At 36.5% G+C, this 18,304-nt stretch overlaps 1 protein-coding gene across 5 annotated transcripts in view; it reads right to left on the bottom strand.

Annotated features, from left to right (window-relative positions):
- The window catches only part of PTPRM (protein tyrosine phosphatase receptor type M), a 699,551-nt gene that overhangs the window by 406,266 nt on the left and 274,981 nt on the right, over positions 1 to 18,304 (bottom strand). For all 5 annotated transcript variants that reach the window (XM_039845844.1, XM_039845843.1, XM_039845845.1 and 2 more), the window contains exon 4: positions 14,712 to 14,790. In XM_039845844.1, the coding sequence (XP_039701778.1) occupies positions 14,712 to 14,790 (79 nt within the window). The remainder of the gene's footprint in view (positions 1 to 14,711; positions 14,791 to 18,304) is intronic.

The following is an 18,304-nucleotide window of genomic DNA, read 5'->3' as shown; positions in this document are numbered from 1 at the left end:
TCCGCATTGCTATCTCCCTAAGGAACTGCTAGATACACTTCCTGCCAACAATCCTGAGCCACCAGTGGTCCCCTTTTTAAGGGATCTCCCACTTACTCACCATCACAGCCTCCAACCCCTCTACCAAAATTGCTCTCCTCAGATTGCATCTTCCAGCAATGAGAAATGCTTTCAGTCACACTAATATTTTTTTGAAACTTCCCAAAAAACTTTTAAAATTCTACTTTCAGAGTCATGTTCCTGCAGTTCTTTCCTTTGTGCATTCTTCTTTGTGTTCCCCTCCTCCTCCCTGCCACCCCCAAACGTAGATTTGTCCCAGAACTAGAACTTGGCATATTTCTCTTTTCATATTTTCTGTGGCAGATGTCTTTTGCCTCCATAGTCAACAACCCAGAAAACTCCCCAAGCCATATCCCCAGTGCTCTCACTAAAAAACACAACAAAACAGAACATAGTATTTCTGAGGCTCTTACAAACAAGGCGCCTGTGAAAATTCTTACTGTCTACATTTCTGACAGCCACAAGGGAAGTTCTTATTTATAAGGAGCCTTGTAGCCACTTTGGTCAATTCTGTGGCCCTGCAAGAGCAGCGAGGCCCCTTCAAAGTCAAGCCTGACATCACAATGCACTCCAGACAAAGGGCACCCAGACTAGGGAACACAATAGCCACTACAGCCCACATGGTCATCCCTGTCCCAGAGCCAGACTCCACATCTACAGTCACACCAAGACTAATGCTGATAAGTCAGGTGTGATCAGAGAGTGATAAATACCACGGGGAACTGTTGTCCTATGAAGAACAAGTTTTTTAACCCATTCCTCCTTAGAAGAAAAGGTGCAGCTCTCTACCAGTGTTAATTTAATTTTACATAAACACGCTCTTTGAGGCTGAAGCATATCTGACTGGTTTTCAATGTGAAAATAAAATATAAAAACTGTTTTTCAAATTATTTCTAAACAGAAATTGTCTCTAATATTAATTTAACAGAAATATATATGATGATCAATATTTAATAATTTTTTTCCGAGTGGTAATTTTCAAAGCATGGAACAATACAAAGCGGAACATCACAGTCTGCTCAAAAATACTGCGTTTCTCTCCAGGTCTTCTTGTCATTCTTGTGGTTGTGCCAGCAGCAAACTGCAGTGACCAGTTGGATTCTGATTCCCTGATGTTGGTGGTATACTCTCGGGGAAAGGTCTTCCAGACAGTCGAAGAGGTGTGACATCATCAGAGCACGGACGACCTCAAAGATGTTGCTGCCCTGGCTTATGATACTTTTCCAGCATTCTTTGAATCAGCGTCAGTCTGAAGTTTACATGGCTAATTGTGTGTTCAGAATTGTCGTTCTACAAGATGTAGGAGTTCAACACTGTAATGTTTAGAAGGTGGCTAAAGAATGTCATACCAAAACTTGTGCCTTCTGCTCTCAGCTGGATAAGAAGTGAGAGTCTGATCAGCTGAGTCCACTGCTCCCATATTCTTATAATCCACAATGACACATGGCTTCTTAGTTTTCTTTCCATTTCTGTTGTCTACTTCAATCACTGTACCATCGTGGAATGCTGACAACATTGTCACCTCCTTCTTGTCAAATCATTTCAGTGCCATAAGTTCACTACAGAATCTGGCTACAGGAATCCCCTTTGCCTTTTTTTCAGATCATTTGGGATCTGTTTTCTGTTCAAACAAACTGTCCCAAATTCATCAGTCCTGTTTTGATGTAATTCTCTGAAAAGCATGGGAGATGTATGGCAAACTTTTGGGGTAAGCTTAGGACTATAATCTGCGTGTTATCTTGGGGTAAATACTGTAGCTGCAAGCGCCACCAGCAAGTATTCTTGGGCAAACAGGAAATGGGTTCAAAGTAGACCCTTTAGTCTAGTAAAGGAAAAACTGGGGCACAAGGGAAGGATAGGGGAAATTGAGAATGATAGCTGACTTCAAATTTTGTGACATGGACACAATATGCAGAAACTATGGAGAGGCAAGTCACCTTAGAGATAAAGAAAGGTTTCTTAACACTTAGACTGATAGACATAGTATGAGCTATGAAGAAGACATTTGTGGAGGAAGAATTTGCAGTTGGTGGGCAGAATTGTGGGTAGCCTGGGCACCCCTTTTGTGACTGGTGTCTTACTGACTATTGCCAGCTCTTAGATGGTTCATTCAAGTCTAAATAAAGGATCCCAGGTCATAAGGGTCTTTGTCACATCCTCTTCCATTGCTTTGGTAGTGCTCTGTCTGTGGCAGTGGGATATTTGCCTTCTTTCTCCTTGGCTATCTTTGGGTATGGGGGCTGCATCTTCTGCACCCTCTTTGTGGACACCTCCTGCATCCATGGTTAAATTATAAAAAAGCTTATTGTTTGAGTCACATTTGGAATGATTACAGTCTCTGAAGCTGAGTTAGAATTCCAGGCTTCTTTGTTTGGTGCCTATTGGGCTGGAAGTTCTTCTGCCTGGTTTTGGTTTCGAGGCCTCTCTGTTCTCCCTTCTTGATCCTACTCCTGTCATGACAAGTGCTCAGTCAACCAAAGTCCCCTCTTCTCAAATCCCTGCTGACTATGTGCTCTGCCAGTCTGGTGCTATCTCTGTCTACTTCCTTTATTATGGCCATGACTTCATTGAGCATAATTTAGAACTTCAATGGCTCCTTTGAAAAAACTTAAATCTCTCAAGCTGGCTCCTACATACATTGGCCACCCTTCCCCCACTTCCATATTCCTCTAGATTTTTAAAGACTTAAGTTATCCCACATAATCAGATAGCGAGACATCTCACAAATGTTGCCCTCTCTTGTCCACCTTATGGCCTCCTAATTCTGCTTCCCTCTTGCTGCCAGTCAATATAAAAAGTTGGGTCTCCAACACAAGATGTTTGGGTGTGTAGCTATCTTTCATAATAACTGGGGTTAATGAGGCTATTATTCTGCAGTTTTACCCCTCACTTGCTTAAGCTCAAGGTCAGTTCTGAGTCCGTGCTGAAGAGTTATTTATATTTTAAGGATCATCCCTAGTATATCCCCATGCAGTTAAGTTACTAAAATGTAAAAATTAAAAGTCTTCCCTAAAAACACTGCAAAATTTCCATGTGCTACTCATGTATGTCTTAGGCCTTGGCTTCCTACCCTGCATCCCATCTAAGACTCCTTCTCCTTCCTTTTTCTCCACTCCCTCAAAAATTCTCAGGCTGCCCAAACACTCAAAATCCCTCTTGCTTTTCTTATGCATTACAACTGAGTTCTCTTAACTTTTCTCAGCCAGAAGGGCCATCAAGGTGTTATGGAAACAAAAGAGCTCTGCATCCACCTCTCCTGTAGGTGCAGAAATGCAGGGAAGGCTTGCTTTCCTACAGGAACCTTTTCCTTCATGCTATAATCATTAGAAAGAGATTTGTAGCCTTTCAAAGACTTCCATACTTTCTGAGGGGCACATGGAGAAAGCTAAAATACATTTAGTCTGGAACATGTAGAGTAAGCTTCCAATGGACTAAAATCATTGACAAAAAAATGAATTTCAAATTTTATATGTATGTTAGGAGAGTATTTTGGAAAACCAAAGTAAGCTATCCATATAGTTTTCTTTTCTTTTAATATTACAGCATGTTTCTGAAATGTCTGAGAAATAATATATTGTTCCCCAAATTTGAATGGCTTCCTGAAACAACTTACTTAGACTGTCTTCATTTACATAATCCTCCTACTAATTATGACTAATATATTAAAAGATGTTCAAGATATTTGAAATCAATTTCTTTCTCCTAAAATTTATGATTTAATTTATTTTTTAGTTTTAGAAAATAATTTCAATAATAAACATTAAAGAGAAGTAATTAATTTTAATCATATATAAATTTATCTCTAAGAAGCAACTTTTGAAATGTGCATACATTTCTGCACACTTAACTTTTTTAAATGAAAACCATCCGTAACCTGTGGAAGAGACACAAAGCATGTTCACGTAAAGCTTAGGCCTCTTTAGGGAGGCTGGAAAATTAAACTTTGATGTGTCTAGGTTCAGAGTGGATTCATGAATATTCATACAGATTATTTACTTACACTAGGTAAGGAGGCAGATGAAAAGCCAAATCATGAGAACAGCAGAAAATGGGGTGGGAATGGGAGGCAGGGTGTGAAGGGAAAAAATTCCCATGGGAACCAAAAAAAGGGAACACTTCCAGCACCTGATAAAATCCCCTCTCTCTCACATGGGCATATATGGGTGGCTGCATCATTCATGGGCTGCTCTGGGAGATCTAGTGTGAGTATTTGGCTTCACGCAACATTGTCAGGGTAATCCTCTGCTATTAAAGAAACTTTACATCCCCTAAAACTGGTCTATTGATATCTTTTTACCTTTTTGTGGCAACCATGCACCTTTCTTTTTAACAAGATATCGTCAGCATTTTCCCTTATTAAATATTCATTTAAACTATTTGAAAATCTGCCTAATATATGTCAATGGTTCTCAATCATGGGCAATGTTGCTCCTTCCCAAGGGACGTTTGACAATGTCTGGAGACATTTTTGCTTGTGGGGAAGGTGGTGGTACTACTGGTATCCAGTAGGCAGAAGCCAGGGATGGTGTTAAACATCCTACAATGCACAAGACAGCACCCACAGAAAAGAGTTATCAGGTTCAAAATGTCAATAGTGTCAAGGCTGAGAAATCCCAATGCACAGTACACAGACATGTGAAAGTTTACTGTTGTTGAACATTTGAGTTTTTATACATAATGCCAAGGTAAAAGTTTTCATAATTAAATCATCATGTAGACTTTTTGGTTTTTCCTTGAGATAATTTTTTAGAAATCAAATTACTAAGACAAAAATATGCATTTTAAAAAGGCTTTTGACACAAATTGCCAAACTGATTTCCTTAAAGTGCATAACAATTTGCATTTCTACCAGCATGGTATAAAAGGATCTTCATCACCCCCTCAAAAACACCAGTATTAATTTCTTTAAACTTTCATGATAAACTTATGAAAAATATGTACTTTACTCTATAAGTTAAGTTAGTAATAATAAATAATTTGAATATCGGGGTTGTCACTGGTTCTGCTATCAGCCTGTTGATGCACAGAAAGTACTCCCTGGGAAGACTGCTTCTAAAAGTCCCTGCTTCTAACACTGCCTACCTGAACCAAAGAGAAAGACAGTAAAACTCATTTATCAATACAATCTCCTAATACTAACTGTCTGTAGGGGGTTGTCTATTAGGATATAACTTACATTCTTAATTTGAAGGCCAAAGATATGACTGTCTGTGTTCATTCCACTCTTAATAAAGACGTGCTACACAGAATGAAAGTTATCATTTCTCCTTTAGAATTATTTTGATCTTCAATTTGGCTTTCTCAAAGACTGCCAGTGTATATTACTTGCACAGTGAGGTTCAGAGTCTAAGGATTTTATGCCTCTCTTCAATCATATTTGGGTGAGGGCCCTACTCTGCAACAGATTGACGGTCTATGGTTTGGGAGATAGTATTGCTTGGTTGAGAAAGAACTGCCAGAAAAAAATAATCTGGCTAAAATAAAAAAGCCAGACTTCAAATGGAAACCAGATGAAAACATGCAAATATATTAAGTGTAAACACTTTTATAATCAAATTATCCTTTTCAAATGCAAGAAAACTGACCCAAATGAAAGATAGTAACTCATCTATCAGATAAATAAGAAAAAAAAAAAGTGACTGTGGGATTCTATTTTTCAGATTAGTTTCCTCCAAAAGCATGAAAGCCAAAATTTCTACTAATGGCATTTGTAAGTTTTTTCAATCAGTATCAAAGGGCTATATAATCTTTCCAAAGTTTTAGGATGTCTGGATTCTCCCTGTCTAGTGCAATAAATCCTAAAATTGTTTTCAGCAGGGAAGCAATTTAAGGCTGATAATATTTTAAGATTTATATTTTAGTACATGTGTGTTCAAGCTTCAATACTTCAGCCTCTTACTACATCTGAATGGAAGCAAACATTCCTAAAATGAAGGCTTAGTGGATTTTTTTTTTTTTTAATTTGGAAAACAGGGATTTGAAAAAGTACCTATATGATAGGATTGGGATAAAGATTATATAAGATGATGTTGGGAAGGCATACTGCATGCCTTGTACTTAGCCTCGAAAAAGTATTCATTACTATTTAAAATAACTGATTTATCACTGGAAACTGGAAAAGATCCCAAGAAAAAGAGCTCTGCAGCCAGAAAAGTTTTGAGCCCATGCTGAGCTGTATCTCTGAACCTTGCCAAACTACCTTAATTGTAACACCAGGTAGAATACCGTTAGAGTGGAAAATTTCAATCTATCCCATATTCAAAAAGAAAAATTTCTCTCTCTCCAAATTTATAAGCCCATTTGTCTCCTGGATACCCTTTCAAAATGCTATGCGAGCTTTCTTCTAAAAGCTGCAGGAGTCCTAAAAACTATCTTCCATGAATATCAAATGGGTTTTTAGTACACCTCTCCTATTTTCTCATTTCTGCCATATTCTCTTGTTTGTCACTAAGAAAACAGTTTTTCAAAGAATCGAGATTTGGGGGCAGTAACTGATCTCAAATTAGCCTTTGATCCCAAAGTCAGGAATTAGCATTGACCAAGATGCAAATCTTTTTGTAAAAGTTTCATATTATTGATTCTTCAAAGTCTGCATCAGAATACTAACAACAAAATCAGAGATCAAAGTGTAAACTGTGAGATCAAAGTGTAAACTGAAGTGAGACAAGAGGACTATGTCCTATCCCTTTTTAACTTTCATTTACATTTTAATGTAATGGCATTTACTGTAGGCATGCCCAACTGCTAAAATAAACAGTCAACATTTCTCTCTATTTGTGTAGCATACCAGCACAAATAAGAAAACCAACTTCTGCCAAAAAGAATAGCCTGGTACTGCCTACTCAATACTGAAAAACAGTATATTTGCAAACATTTAAAAAATTGTAAATAGACACTGCTAGATTATTCCATCTAAGAAATCAATCAATTTAGTTACTTAGGGTTAGAATCTGCAGCTAACTCATTTTAGTAGACCTATCAGGATATAGTGCCTAATAATAACAACAGCAACCACAGCTAACATTTACTGAGCTCTTTGAGTGTACTAAGCGTTATTCTAAATTCCTTATGTACATTAACTCATTTAATTCCTACATTTACTCCGTGAGGAAAGCATTATTATTATTATCATTCTATTATATGAATGAGGTTATGGGGCCAAGGAAGTCAAGTAATTCTTGTGATAGAAGCAAAAAGCTTTGCTCTTAACCTGTTTGTTTTGTTTTGTTTTGTTTTGTGTGTTTTTTTGCTTAAAGTTAGAATGGATCTTAATGGAATAATTTTTCAAGTGGAAAAAGAAAATCAACATTCTTATCATGAAAAAATAAGTTAGCATTATATACAAATGAGTTTTATAAATCACCCACACCTTGAAAAAGAATGATATATCTTTGGAGAAAAATCCAAGTTAAGTTCTTACGTGTTTAAAATAAAATGTTAGTTCTGAGCCCTATGCATCTCTTAACCAAAGCATGGGGATATGTCTTTATTCAACAGAACGTAATTCAGAAAACAATTCTAATTTATTATTTGTCACTGTTATTCTTATTTTAATCACACTGTTTAATGTCTTCATAGATAAAATCTAAATTTGGAAGTAGACAAGCAATGTTTGGGTATGTGAATAACTCAATGAGTGAAAAAATAATTTTGTTTTAGAACATAAGAATAATTTTGAACCTAGGATGCCATAGTTTGAACTCAGCATTTCTTAAATATTTGAAGAAACTGGTGACTTATTTCATATTGCAAAGTAGCAATACAGAATAGTCTCGCATTTTGTATTCATTTTATACAATATTTGGCACATGGGTTTATAAGGTGTTTTTTTAATCTTTTGCATTATATTATTATATTTTTAAATTAGCAGAAAAATAATAGAGTTTAATTCTGTGTAATCTTTAAATTTCTGGATTCAAGGTATCATTTCATGTGTTATATGACAACATATACAAGATTATATACTATAATCAAGTGAGATTTACCCTAGGAATGCTAGGTTGACTTGTCTTCAAAAATCAACAATATAATATACCCCACAAACTGAATAAAGACAAAAACCACATGATAATCTGATAGATAACGGGGTTCAGGATATACTATCCTAAAATATGGCACTTTGGTATATTGAATATTTTAAGCTGAAGGAGTTTGAGAAAAATGGCAGAGTAAGAAGGTCACTCTGACCTTCCCTACATTTCCCCTGAAATAGGTCATAAAACCCTTACGTGAAAGATGCCCTATGTATACCTGGGGGAAAGGAGCCTCCTTATCTCCAAAAACAAACAGACACCAAGAAGAATCCAAGCAAACATGTCTTACTAAGTTTCTTTTAGTTTACTACACTTATGTCATACTCTTTAATCTCTCATATTCTTCCTGGATTGTCCACTCTTCATCAAACCTAGAATGAAAATACTCAAGTCTAATTGTTTCTTCAGGCCTTCATTTCTTAATAAGGCTCTCGTATCATGAAAAAGGTATATTAAATAAATTTGTATGTTTTTCTCCTGTTAATCTGTCTTTGTCAGTTTAATTTTCATACCTAGCCAAGGGACCTTAAGAGGGTGGAGGAAACTTTTTCCTCCCCTACAAAGACAAAAAAAAAGCATTAAAGTATTTGCTAAGTTCTAACACCCCTTCATGATAAACAAAACAAAACAAACAGAAAACACTCAAGAAAGCAGGAATAAAAGAGAATGTCTTTCCTTATTTGAGCATCTACAAAAAACCCAAACCCACAGATAACATCACACATCAGTAAAGACTGAAAGCTTTCCTCCAAAGATCAGGAACAAGACAAGGATGCATATTCCTTCCACTTCCCCTCAACACTGTATTGGAGATTCTAGCCATGACAATTAGGCAAGAAAAAGAATAAAAGACATGTAAATTGAAAAACAGGATGTAAAACTATCTCTACTTGAAGATGACATGGTCTCGTATGGGAAAAATTCTAAGGATCCACAAAAAGCAATTAGATCTTATAAGTTCAACAAGGTCTCAGGATATTAGATCAATATAATAAAAAAATCAATTAGATCTTAAAGTGTATTTCTATACACTTGCAATGAATAATCCAACAATTAAATTAAGAAAACAATTCCATTTATAATACCATCAAAATAAAATACCTAGGAATAAATTTAACAAAAGAAGTACAAAGCTTGTATCTTGTAAACTATAAACACTATGGAAGGAAATTTTTTAAAAACCTTAATAAAAGGAAAGACAGCCCATGTTCATGGATAAAAATACCTACTATGGTTAAGATGACAATAACCCTCCAACTCAAAGTGGTCTCCAGATTTAACACAGTTCTTCTTAGTATATTGGCTTGATTTTTGGCTGAAATTGACCAGTTTATACTAAGATACATATGGAAATGCAAGGGATCCAGAACAGACAAAACAATATATAATTTTTTTTACAGTAGGAGGATTCACAGATCGCCATTTCAAATTTACTACAAAGTTACAGTAATCAAGACAGTGTGGTGCTGGCAAAAAGACAGACATAGATTAACAGAATGAAATTGGGTGTCCAGAAATAAACTTTTGTATTTACAGTCAATTGATTTTCAGCAAAGATGCCAAAGTAGTTTAATGAGAGAAAGAATAGTCTTTCAACAGATGGTGCTGGAATGCAAAAAGAATGAAGTTGTATCACTTCCTTAAATCATATACAAATATGAACTCAAAATAGAACAGAGACTGATATGTAAGTTGAAACTAAAACTCTTAGAAGAAATCATAGTAGTAAACCTTTATGATCTTGAATTAGGCAACACATTCTTAGATATAACAGAAAATGACAGAAGTGGCATAAATTACAAAAGAAAAAATAGAAGATTGGACTTTATTAAATTAAAAACTTTATGCTGCAAAAAATATCATCAAGAAAATAAAAAATAAAACCTCACAATTTGGAGGAAAATATCTTCAAATCATATATATATATATCTAATAAGAGACTTGTATCTACTTATATAACTAACACAACTCAAAATAAATAACTGAAAATGGGGAAAGGATTTCAACAGTCATTTCTCTAAAAAAGATATACAGGTGGCCAATAAGCACATGAAAAGATACTTAACATCATTAGCCATTAAGGAATCAAAACCACAGAGATACCACTTTAAACCCATTAGGATGGCTATGATTAAGAGACAGATAATAACAAATATCAGCAAGAAAATGGAAAAATTGGAACCCTCATACACTGCTTTTAAGAATATAAAATGGTGCAGGTGATTTGAAAAACAATTTCATAATTCCTCAAAATGCTAAACATAGATTTACCAGGTAACCCAGCAATTCTACTCCCAAGTATATACACAAGATAATTAAAAACAAATATTGCACAAAAGCCTGTACATAAATGTCCACAGCAGCATTATTCACAATAGCCAAAAGTTGGAAACAGCTTGAATGTTTATCAATTGATGAATGAATAAAGAAAATGGGGTATACCATACAATGGAATATTACTTGGCTTTCAGAAAGAATGAAGTATTGACTCACTCTACAACATGGATTAACCATGAAATGCTATGCTAAATGAAAGAAGGCAGAGAAAAAGGACAATGCACTGAATGCCTTCATTTAAATGAAATAATGAAGAGTGAGAAAATCTATCGGGACAGAAAGCAGATTGGTGGTTGCCTTGGGCTGAGGGTGGGAGCCCTGGGGAAATGGAGAACAACTGTTAATGGGTACAGGTTCCTTTTTGCAGTGATGAAAATGTTCTAAAATTGATTGTGGTAATGGTTACACAACTCTTTGAATACACTAAAAACCACTGAATTGCACGCTTTAAATTGGTGAATTGTACAATATGCGAATTCTATCTCAATAAGCCTCTTAAAATGCTGCATGGCTTATAAAATATAAGAAAATATATATCAGTATCCCAACGTAATAATAGAAATACTCATATATTCATAGTTTATAACCTACTTTAAAATAGGAGACAATATTATGAAGCTGATAAAATGCTTCTTCAGTTTCTCCTACTAGGATTATTGAACTAAATTCAAAATATATATTTTAGTGTGCATATCAAATACAAAAATTATCTATGCTCATTAGAAGTGGTCTTAAGCCAGAGATCTGCTGTATCCACAGCCATTTCTACATTTCAAGCTGATTCTCCATCTGACTGTCACTACATTAAAATCAATTTTATGAGCAACTGTATACTCGTAACAGAATAGCTACTTTTTAAAAAATGTTGTAATGCTTACTCATAAACCTATATGAATCCAAACAGGAGCCTTAAAAGTAAAGTAAATAAAGTTCAGCGGTTTTATATCTTTTCGGAAAGCATAATTTTCTATATAAAATATTTATGTTCCTTTATGATTTAAATTTAATGAGTATTCAAATTTCAAAATAACTGATTACTTAGAAATCTTGATAGAAAATCTGTTAAAATATTACCTGTAAAGTTTTCAATTTAATGGCCAAACTATTGCTTTCTTTAAAATCTTCATTTGCATGTTTTCCTCATAAACTTAGAGATTCAGGAAAAAAATAACTACAGAAAAGCTATCATCAAAACCATTTAAAGCTTATAGTTCAAAATGCTATTATACCATACATCACCTTGGTACAGAGCCTGTTTTGCAATTTTGTGTCTCTTAACAGCAGTTTGCAAAGCCAATTAAGTATTAGCACCAGTATTCTCCAAAGGAGAGACCACAAACACCTTTCTATGGCAATAGGCAGCTGGGTTTGGAAGGAATGAACAAAGCTGCAGGAGAAACTTCGGGAGACTGTGATAGAAGGACAAGCATTAATTCTTTTTATACTACAAAAGATAGAGAACTCAAATCCTATGGAATGGGAGGAGCTCCACTTCAGAAACTATTTTGTTGGCCAGTGGCCAGATATAAAAGAAGGAACCCCCAGAATACAGAACAAAACAAAAGACCCAGTAGAACTTGGCCTTGGCCACTGCATCTGCACCCAGCAATAACATCGGCCTGTGGTGAGGTTTGCTCTGAGAAACAGAGTGCTCAGCACATAGTAGGCATGCAGTATTACTGTTTATGATTTTTTACTTCCTGGTAAGAGGTGAATCAGTGGCTGTGAACATTCATGCACATTAGAAGACCGCATGGGTCCTCTCCAGCCTGAGGCTATTACTCTGAGGATTTGGCCAATTTCCAACTCAGGTAATTATGAGCAAGTAAATTTGCCCTGCTGTTCCAATTAGGTACAGTATTGTTCGTTTTCCTGCCTTTTCAGAAAAAAAAGGAGGAGAAATTCTTCTTGAAGTCACCAGTCTTGCTGACAGAAGAAAAGGCAAATGCAATGTGCTACAAAAGTAATGTCTGCCTTAGTAATGAACAAGATGACTGCCTTGCTTGAACTTCATTGTTGTGGCAGGTTCCAAGAACCAGATAAAGATCTCAGGGACAGCAAAATCTCTCTGGATGGAATCAAATGACTATGTCATGATACCTTCAACAGATAACCACCAACAAGGCTTCTCCGTAACTAGTACAGGGAGTGATCTCATAATCTATTCAATCTATGTAATAAAAACAGTGTTCATATTTCTAACACCATTGTAGATATTACCTTTCTTTCAAGCATTTAGGTAGGGACCATCAACAGTGATCCAAATGTATAAACTAGCTGGTTTCTCTTTAATGCTGGGGACCCTAAGAATAAAGCAGGCTACCATCCCTTAGCTCAGGAGTTCCGAAGCCCAAGGCTGCAGACTTGTACCAGTGTGTGGCCTGTTAGGAATTGAGCCACACAGCAGGAGGTGAGCAGTGGGCAAGCAAGGGAAGCTTCATTCAGTATTTGCAACCCTTCCCCAGCGCCAGTGTCACCACCTCAGCTCCACCTCAGATCATCAGGCATTAGATTCTCATAGGAGCACCGGTCCCTGGTGCCAAAAAGGTTGGGGACCACTGCTAACTGATCAAAGATTTTAAGTGTGATGATATCAATTTTGTGCAATACAGGGAAAATAAAATACAGGGAAAATAAAACTTGCATGCATTGCTGGTTGGAATATAAACTGGTTCAGATACTATTCATAGCACTTTGGTGGCTCTCATAAAACTAAAACTGTTTCTACCCCACATCCCAGTAATTCTGCTTCTAAGAACATACCCTGCTCTCACACATTGCACCCAGAGATGAACACACAGATGTTCATGGCAGCAATGTTTGCCACAGAGAAAAACTGGGGGTAGGGAAACTAAATATTCATAGAAGAATAAAAAAATAAAATGTAGTATAATCATATGATAGAATATCATGGATAGACCTAAAAAATGTAATGATAAGTGGGTGGGGAAAGAATACGGAGTAATTTGTACAACTGGATATCATTCATTAGAATTTACTTTATTATTTTTTATGAATAGTGATTATGAGAAACAGTGTATGTATATGTGTGCACACATGTGCAAACATGCACGCGCGCGCGCACACGCACACACAGATATTTGCAGTTTACTGGTTGCTCAGCTCTCCAAGCTCTATCGCGGAGTGGGAAATCCCCACTGTATGTTTCTTGGTAAAAGTCTAGGTCTGGCTCCTATGATAGAAGCTGAAAAAGCTGAAGCTTGCCTTTCTAGATCACTCCAATGGCTAGTGGAGAATGAGTACATGATTTAGCTTGTCTACCCTGACAGTCTCACTCAGGGTTTTATGCCCAAGGGTGAGGGTGCAAAGTCACAGAGATAGTAACAAACGTTCAGGCAGGTGGCAAGGGTCACCCTACAAGGGTCAGGCAGTCAGAGGAGCCGACTGCCACACTCCTGTCTTGGACAGCTTGTCTGGCACAGCAGTCACCATGGTTATGCCCACAAATCCTCCCTTTTGGTTCTGCCTGTTATCAAAGCCTAGATCACTGATGTTCCCAGTGATTCTATTTGCCATCTAATTTCCTTTTGATACAAAGCTTTCCTGGTAAAATCAGCCACATCTGTTTCTGCTGCTTGTGGACTAGAAATCTTCCAGGTGGAGAGGGGCAGCGGCTAGCTCAGCACTGTGCTGGCCCCTGGGAAGGTGGGGGAGAATCAGGACTGGCAATCTGCAACATTTTGTTGAATTAAGAACAAGGTTCGGATACAAATATGACAAACTATTAATAGTTGTTCATTCATACTGGGTGGTAAAAAGAAAAGTGTGTTGTTATCCCCTATTAGCCTTTTTTAAAGTAGTAATTTATAAAAGATGAAGAACAGATCATTTCTGGGGTCCCCAGGTAGTTTAGGTAGATTTCTTATATTCGCCAGGCCCCTAGCCTGTTTGGGGCTATATTGTTTGAAAGTGCCAGAAACATACTGGATTTAGGAACACAATGCATAGATTCTCAATGTTTAACTTGTGCTACTATTCAAAAAGGAAAATCCAAAGACCTTTGCAAGGATGTTTGAGCATACCAAAGTATTCTTTTCATTCTCATTTCTGATTTTCATTTTAAATACATTTAGATACATTCAATGACATCACACACAGAATACATATTTCTGGACTTCTGGGCTGGCAAAGCAACATATAGGGACTTGTCAGGGAACCCTCTCAGCAGGACTACTGCACCCCAGGTTTTAGTATCCTCTCTTAATCTGTAAATATTCTCCCAAGTATGTACCCAAATGTTTAAAAGTTGAGACAACTTACTACATGGATGTCCTAACACCTTCACTTCATCAATAGCGAGGTAGCCTTGACGTCCAGAAGTTATTACTTCAAAAATCACCTGGAAAATTAAGAAAAATTTATATTACTCATTCATTTTGTCACATTTCCCAAATGTCTCCTATATAGATACAGGTAGTTTCATTCATTCATTCATTCACTCATGTTTCCTACAAACATTAATGGAGCACCTAATATCTGCCAGTCGATGTTCCTGGTTCTAAGTTTACTAAGATAAATGAGATCCAAATGCAGTTTTCAGGGATGTTAATGAGAATGAGTGGGTCAAACAGCACCATACCTAAAAATCTCACCTAGTAACAGGGGTGGGGAAACCACGGTTAAGAGCTAATATTCGTAAAGAGGCTTAAAATCATTACCAGAGGCAATGTTAAGATTTAAATTGCTTTAAATAGATTTAAATTGTTGACATATTTTTTGGTCAACTTCTTTAAGGGGACTCTATGACCAAACTGAACCATGTGGGGCCCTAGGTTTTATACAATTAAAAATTTAAAACTACCATAAGTACTATGAAAAGTAGCATATTAGAAGAACATATGCCAAGAGGAGGTGGCATTTGAGCTGGTAGTTGAATGTGAATGAGCTAACAGTGTGAAGAGGACAAGGCTCCATCCAGGGCATGTGCAAAGGCCCTTAGGTGGACATGGCCATGAAGAGAAGAATTGGAACCTACAACTATAAAGGTCAGCTGTGACCAGGTTATAGAGACTCTACACATAGGGAAGAGATTCCAGGAAAGAAACCATGTTAATAATATAGAGAAGAGGCTATGCTAACTGAAATTCAGATGGCAAAGGAGAATGATATAAAAATCTCTGCAGCAGTAAAACCAAGACAGCTTTAGCAACTATTCGATCGTGGAAGTAGGGAAAGAGAAGGGCAACATGCTCCAAGGTTCTCAGAATGAATGACATTTTTTGAAATGGTAGAGCCACTTCCGAGAAATTGAGGCTAAAGGAGAAAAAAGAACCAGTAAGGAGGTTATCAGTTTTCTTAACATTATTGTCTAAAGGTATCTATTGTCAAGCTATTATTATAAAGGTCCACATGCCATTATTTTAACCTCCATTTACTCATAGCAGGAAACTGTATCACCAGGGATGGCTCATGCAATATGAAGATGGTAACTCTTAAAACACAACCCAGCAACTGTACTCTTGGAGAAATAAAATTTTTCATTCATATCAAACCTGTACACAAATGTTTACAGAAGTTTTAATATAATAGCCAATAAGTGGAAACAGTACAGATGTCATTCAAATGGTAAATGATTTTGCAACATGGAATACTATTCAGCAATAAGAAGGAACTAAGTATTAATACACCCGACAACTTGGGTGAATCTCCAGATTCTATTTACGATTCTATTTATGTAACTTGTGTAATGTCAAAATTTTAGAAATGAAGGACAGATTAGTGGTTACCAGGGGTCAGGAATGGAGGGAAAAGAGACAGGAGGGAGATGAATGTGGTTACAAAAAGACAAAATGCACATTCTTCATGTTAGAACTGTTAAGATCTTCACTGTGGTGGCAGATGTACAAATCTTCTCAGTAATAAAATATATGATTCATAGCAGCATGATGCACAATAACCAAAACATGGAAGCCGTCCAAGAGTACATCGATGGGTGAATAGATAAGCAAAATGTGGGGTGTGTGTGTGTGTGTGTGAGATTCAGCCTTAAAAGGGAAGAAAATTCTGACACATGCTATAACATGGATGAACCTTGACGACATTATGGCAAGTGAAATAAGCCAGACACAAAAAAGACAAATATTCTATGATTTCACTTATATGAGGTACCTTGAGCAGTCATATTCATAAAGACAGAAAGTACAATGGTGGTTGCCAGGGACTAAGCAGAAAGGAGGATGGGAAGTTACTGTTTTAATGGGGTACAGAGTTTCAGTTTTATAAGAGGAAAAGAGTTCTGGAGATGGATAGTGGGAAAACTTGCACAACATTGTGAATTTACTTAATGCCACTTAAATGAACACTTAAAAATGGTTAAAGTAATAATTTTATGTTATTTGTATTTTACCACAATAAAAATGAGGGGAAAAAAAAGGTATCGAAGTAAATACACACATGCATGCACAAGTACAAGTAAAACTGGAGAAATCTGAAAAGTCTTGTAGATTTTAACATCAATATTCTGGGTGTGGTATTATATACATTAAGTTTGTAAAATGTTACCATCAGAAGAAACTGGGTAAGTGTATGCAAGAATCCGTATTGTTTACTACTGCATCCGACTCCACAACTATTTCCATAAAAATTTCTATTTAAAAAAGTAATTATAAGTTACTGTTTACATTACATATACTGGGCAGATATCACTCTATTATCTTATGAGTTCATGTAAAAATTCTCCAAGGATTAGATATTTCAAGAACAAAGAGATTTAGATACAAGTAATTGCCCAAGAACATGCAACGAGTCTATCGTAGATAAAACTTTAAATCCAATCTTTCTGATTCCAAACAGCATGATGTTTTGCTACTACACATTGCCTGAACAAACACTTCAGCCCTAGGGCTGCATTATTTGTTTGTGTGATGAATTAAAAAATGGAAAAAGTAATCAGCAGAACCCCAAATGGAAAAGTTCAAGTGGCCTCCCAGGTAAGAAGTCATCCAAGGGACACCTGCTAGACTAGAGGACACTATGCCACAGTGCCACCACATTGAAATACAAAACATGCAAGGTGAAGGAGAGGCCCAGCGGCAAAACAAAAATGAAATAAAACTTCTCCCTGTTCATGAATTTAATTAATTTTTTCACTCAAGATACAGAGAAAGGAAGAGATGTAGAGATATTCCTGCATTTTAGATATTCGTGCAACTGTATCTCTCTACTTTTAGCCTATAAGAAGACAACTGAAGGGACATAAAGCAGATGAACACTGAGAGCATGTAGAGGAAAAAAGCCTTCCAGAGGATCCCAAAACCAGGCCCCTGAGTAATAGTCATACCCTGCCTGGCAGCGGGTAGCTGTAGTAGGCAGTGCAGGAACCAGCCAGCTGCTTTGGTCAGAATGGCCACTGCACAGACTGATGCCCACAACCACCAACTATCCAAGAAAACCAACACTGTGGTGATGAAAAAAGTATTTTGAAAGCTAAACTCAGAAATCTTTATCCATTGTCCCTTCCTCCCAACTGTCCTCCCTTCTTTCTTCCCTCATTCTCTCCTATTCATTCATTCATTCAATCTATGGCTTCACCTAATGTCATCTCTAAGCCAGGCACTGAAGTAAGTACTTGGAGTATATCATGAACAGAACAGATAAAGGCCTCTTTCCTTATCAAAATTGTCCTTATGGAAAATTATTTTATCTTACCAACTACAGAGACTGAAGCTTCTCATAAAAATAGAATATAATCTTTATAGTTTCATATAAAACACGGTCATGTGAATTTATTTTTGAAGTTGACATGTGTGAATTTAATACACGATATTTTATTAAAACAATAGAGGGCTGCGGCCCTACCAAAGAAAAGGAAAAAGAAAGGAGGGGGAAGAAATTAGAGACCTTAAAATGCCACC

The sequence above is a fragment of the Pteropus medius genome, unplaced genomic scaffold (assembly GCF_902729225.1).
Source record: "Pteropus medius unplaced genomic scaffold, Ma_sr-lr_union100, whole genome shotgun sequence".
Taxonomy (NCBI): Eukaryota; Metazoa; Chordata; class Mammalia; order Chiroptera; family Pteropodidae; genus Pteropus; species Pteropus medius.
Note: the sequence above shows the minus strand (reverse complement) of the source record. Positions and strands in the feature narration are given on the sequence as shown.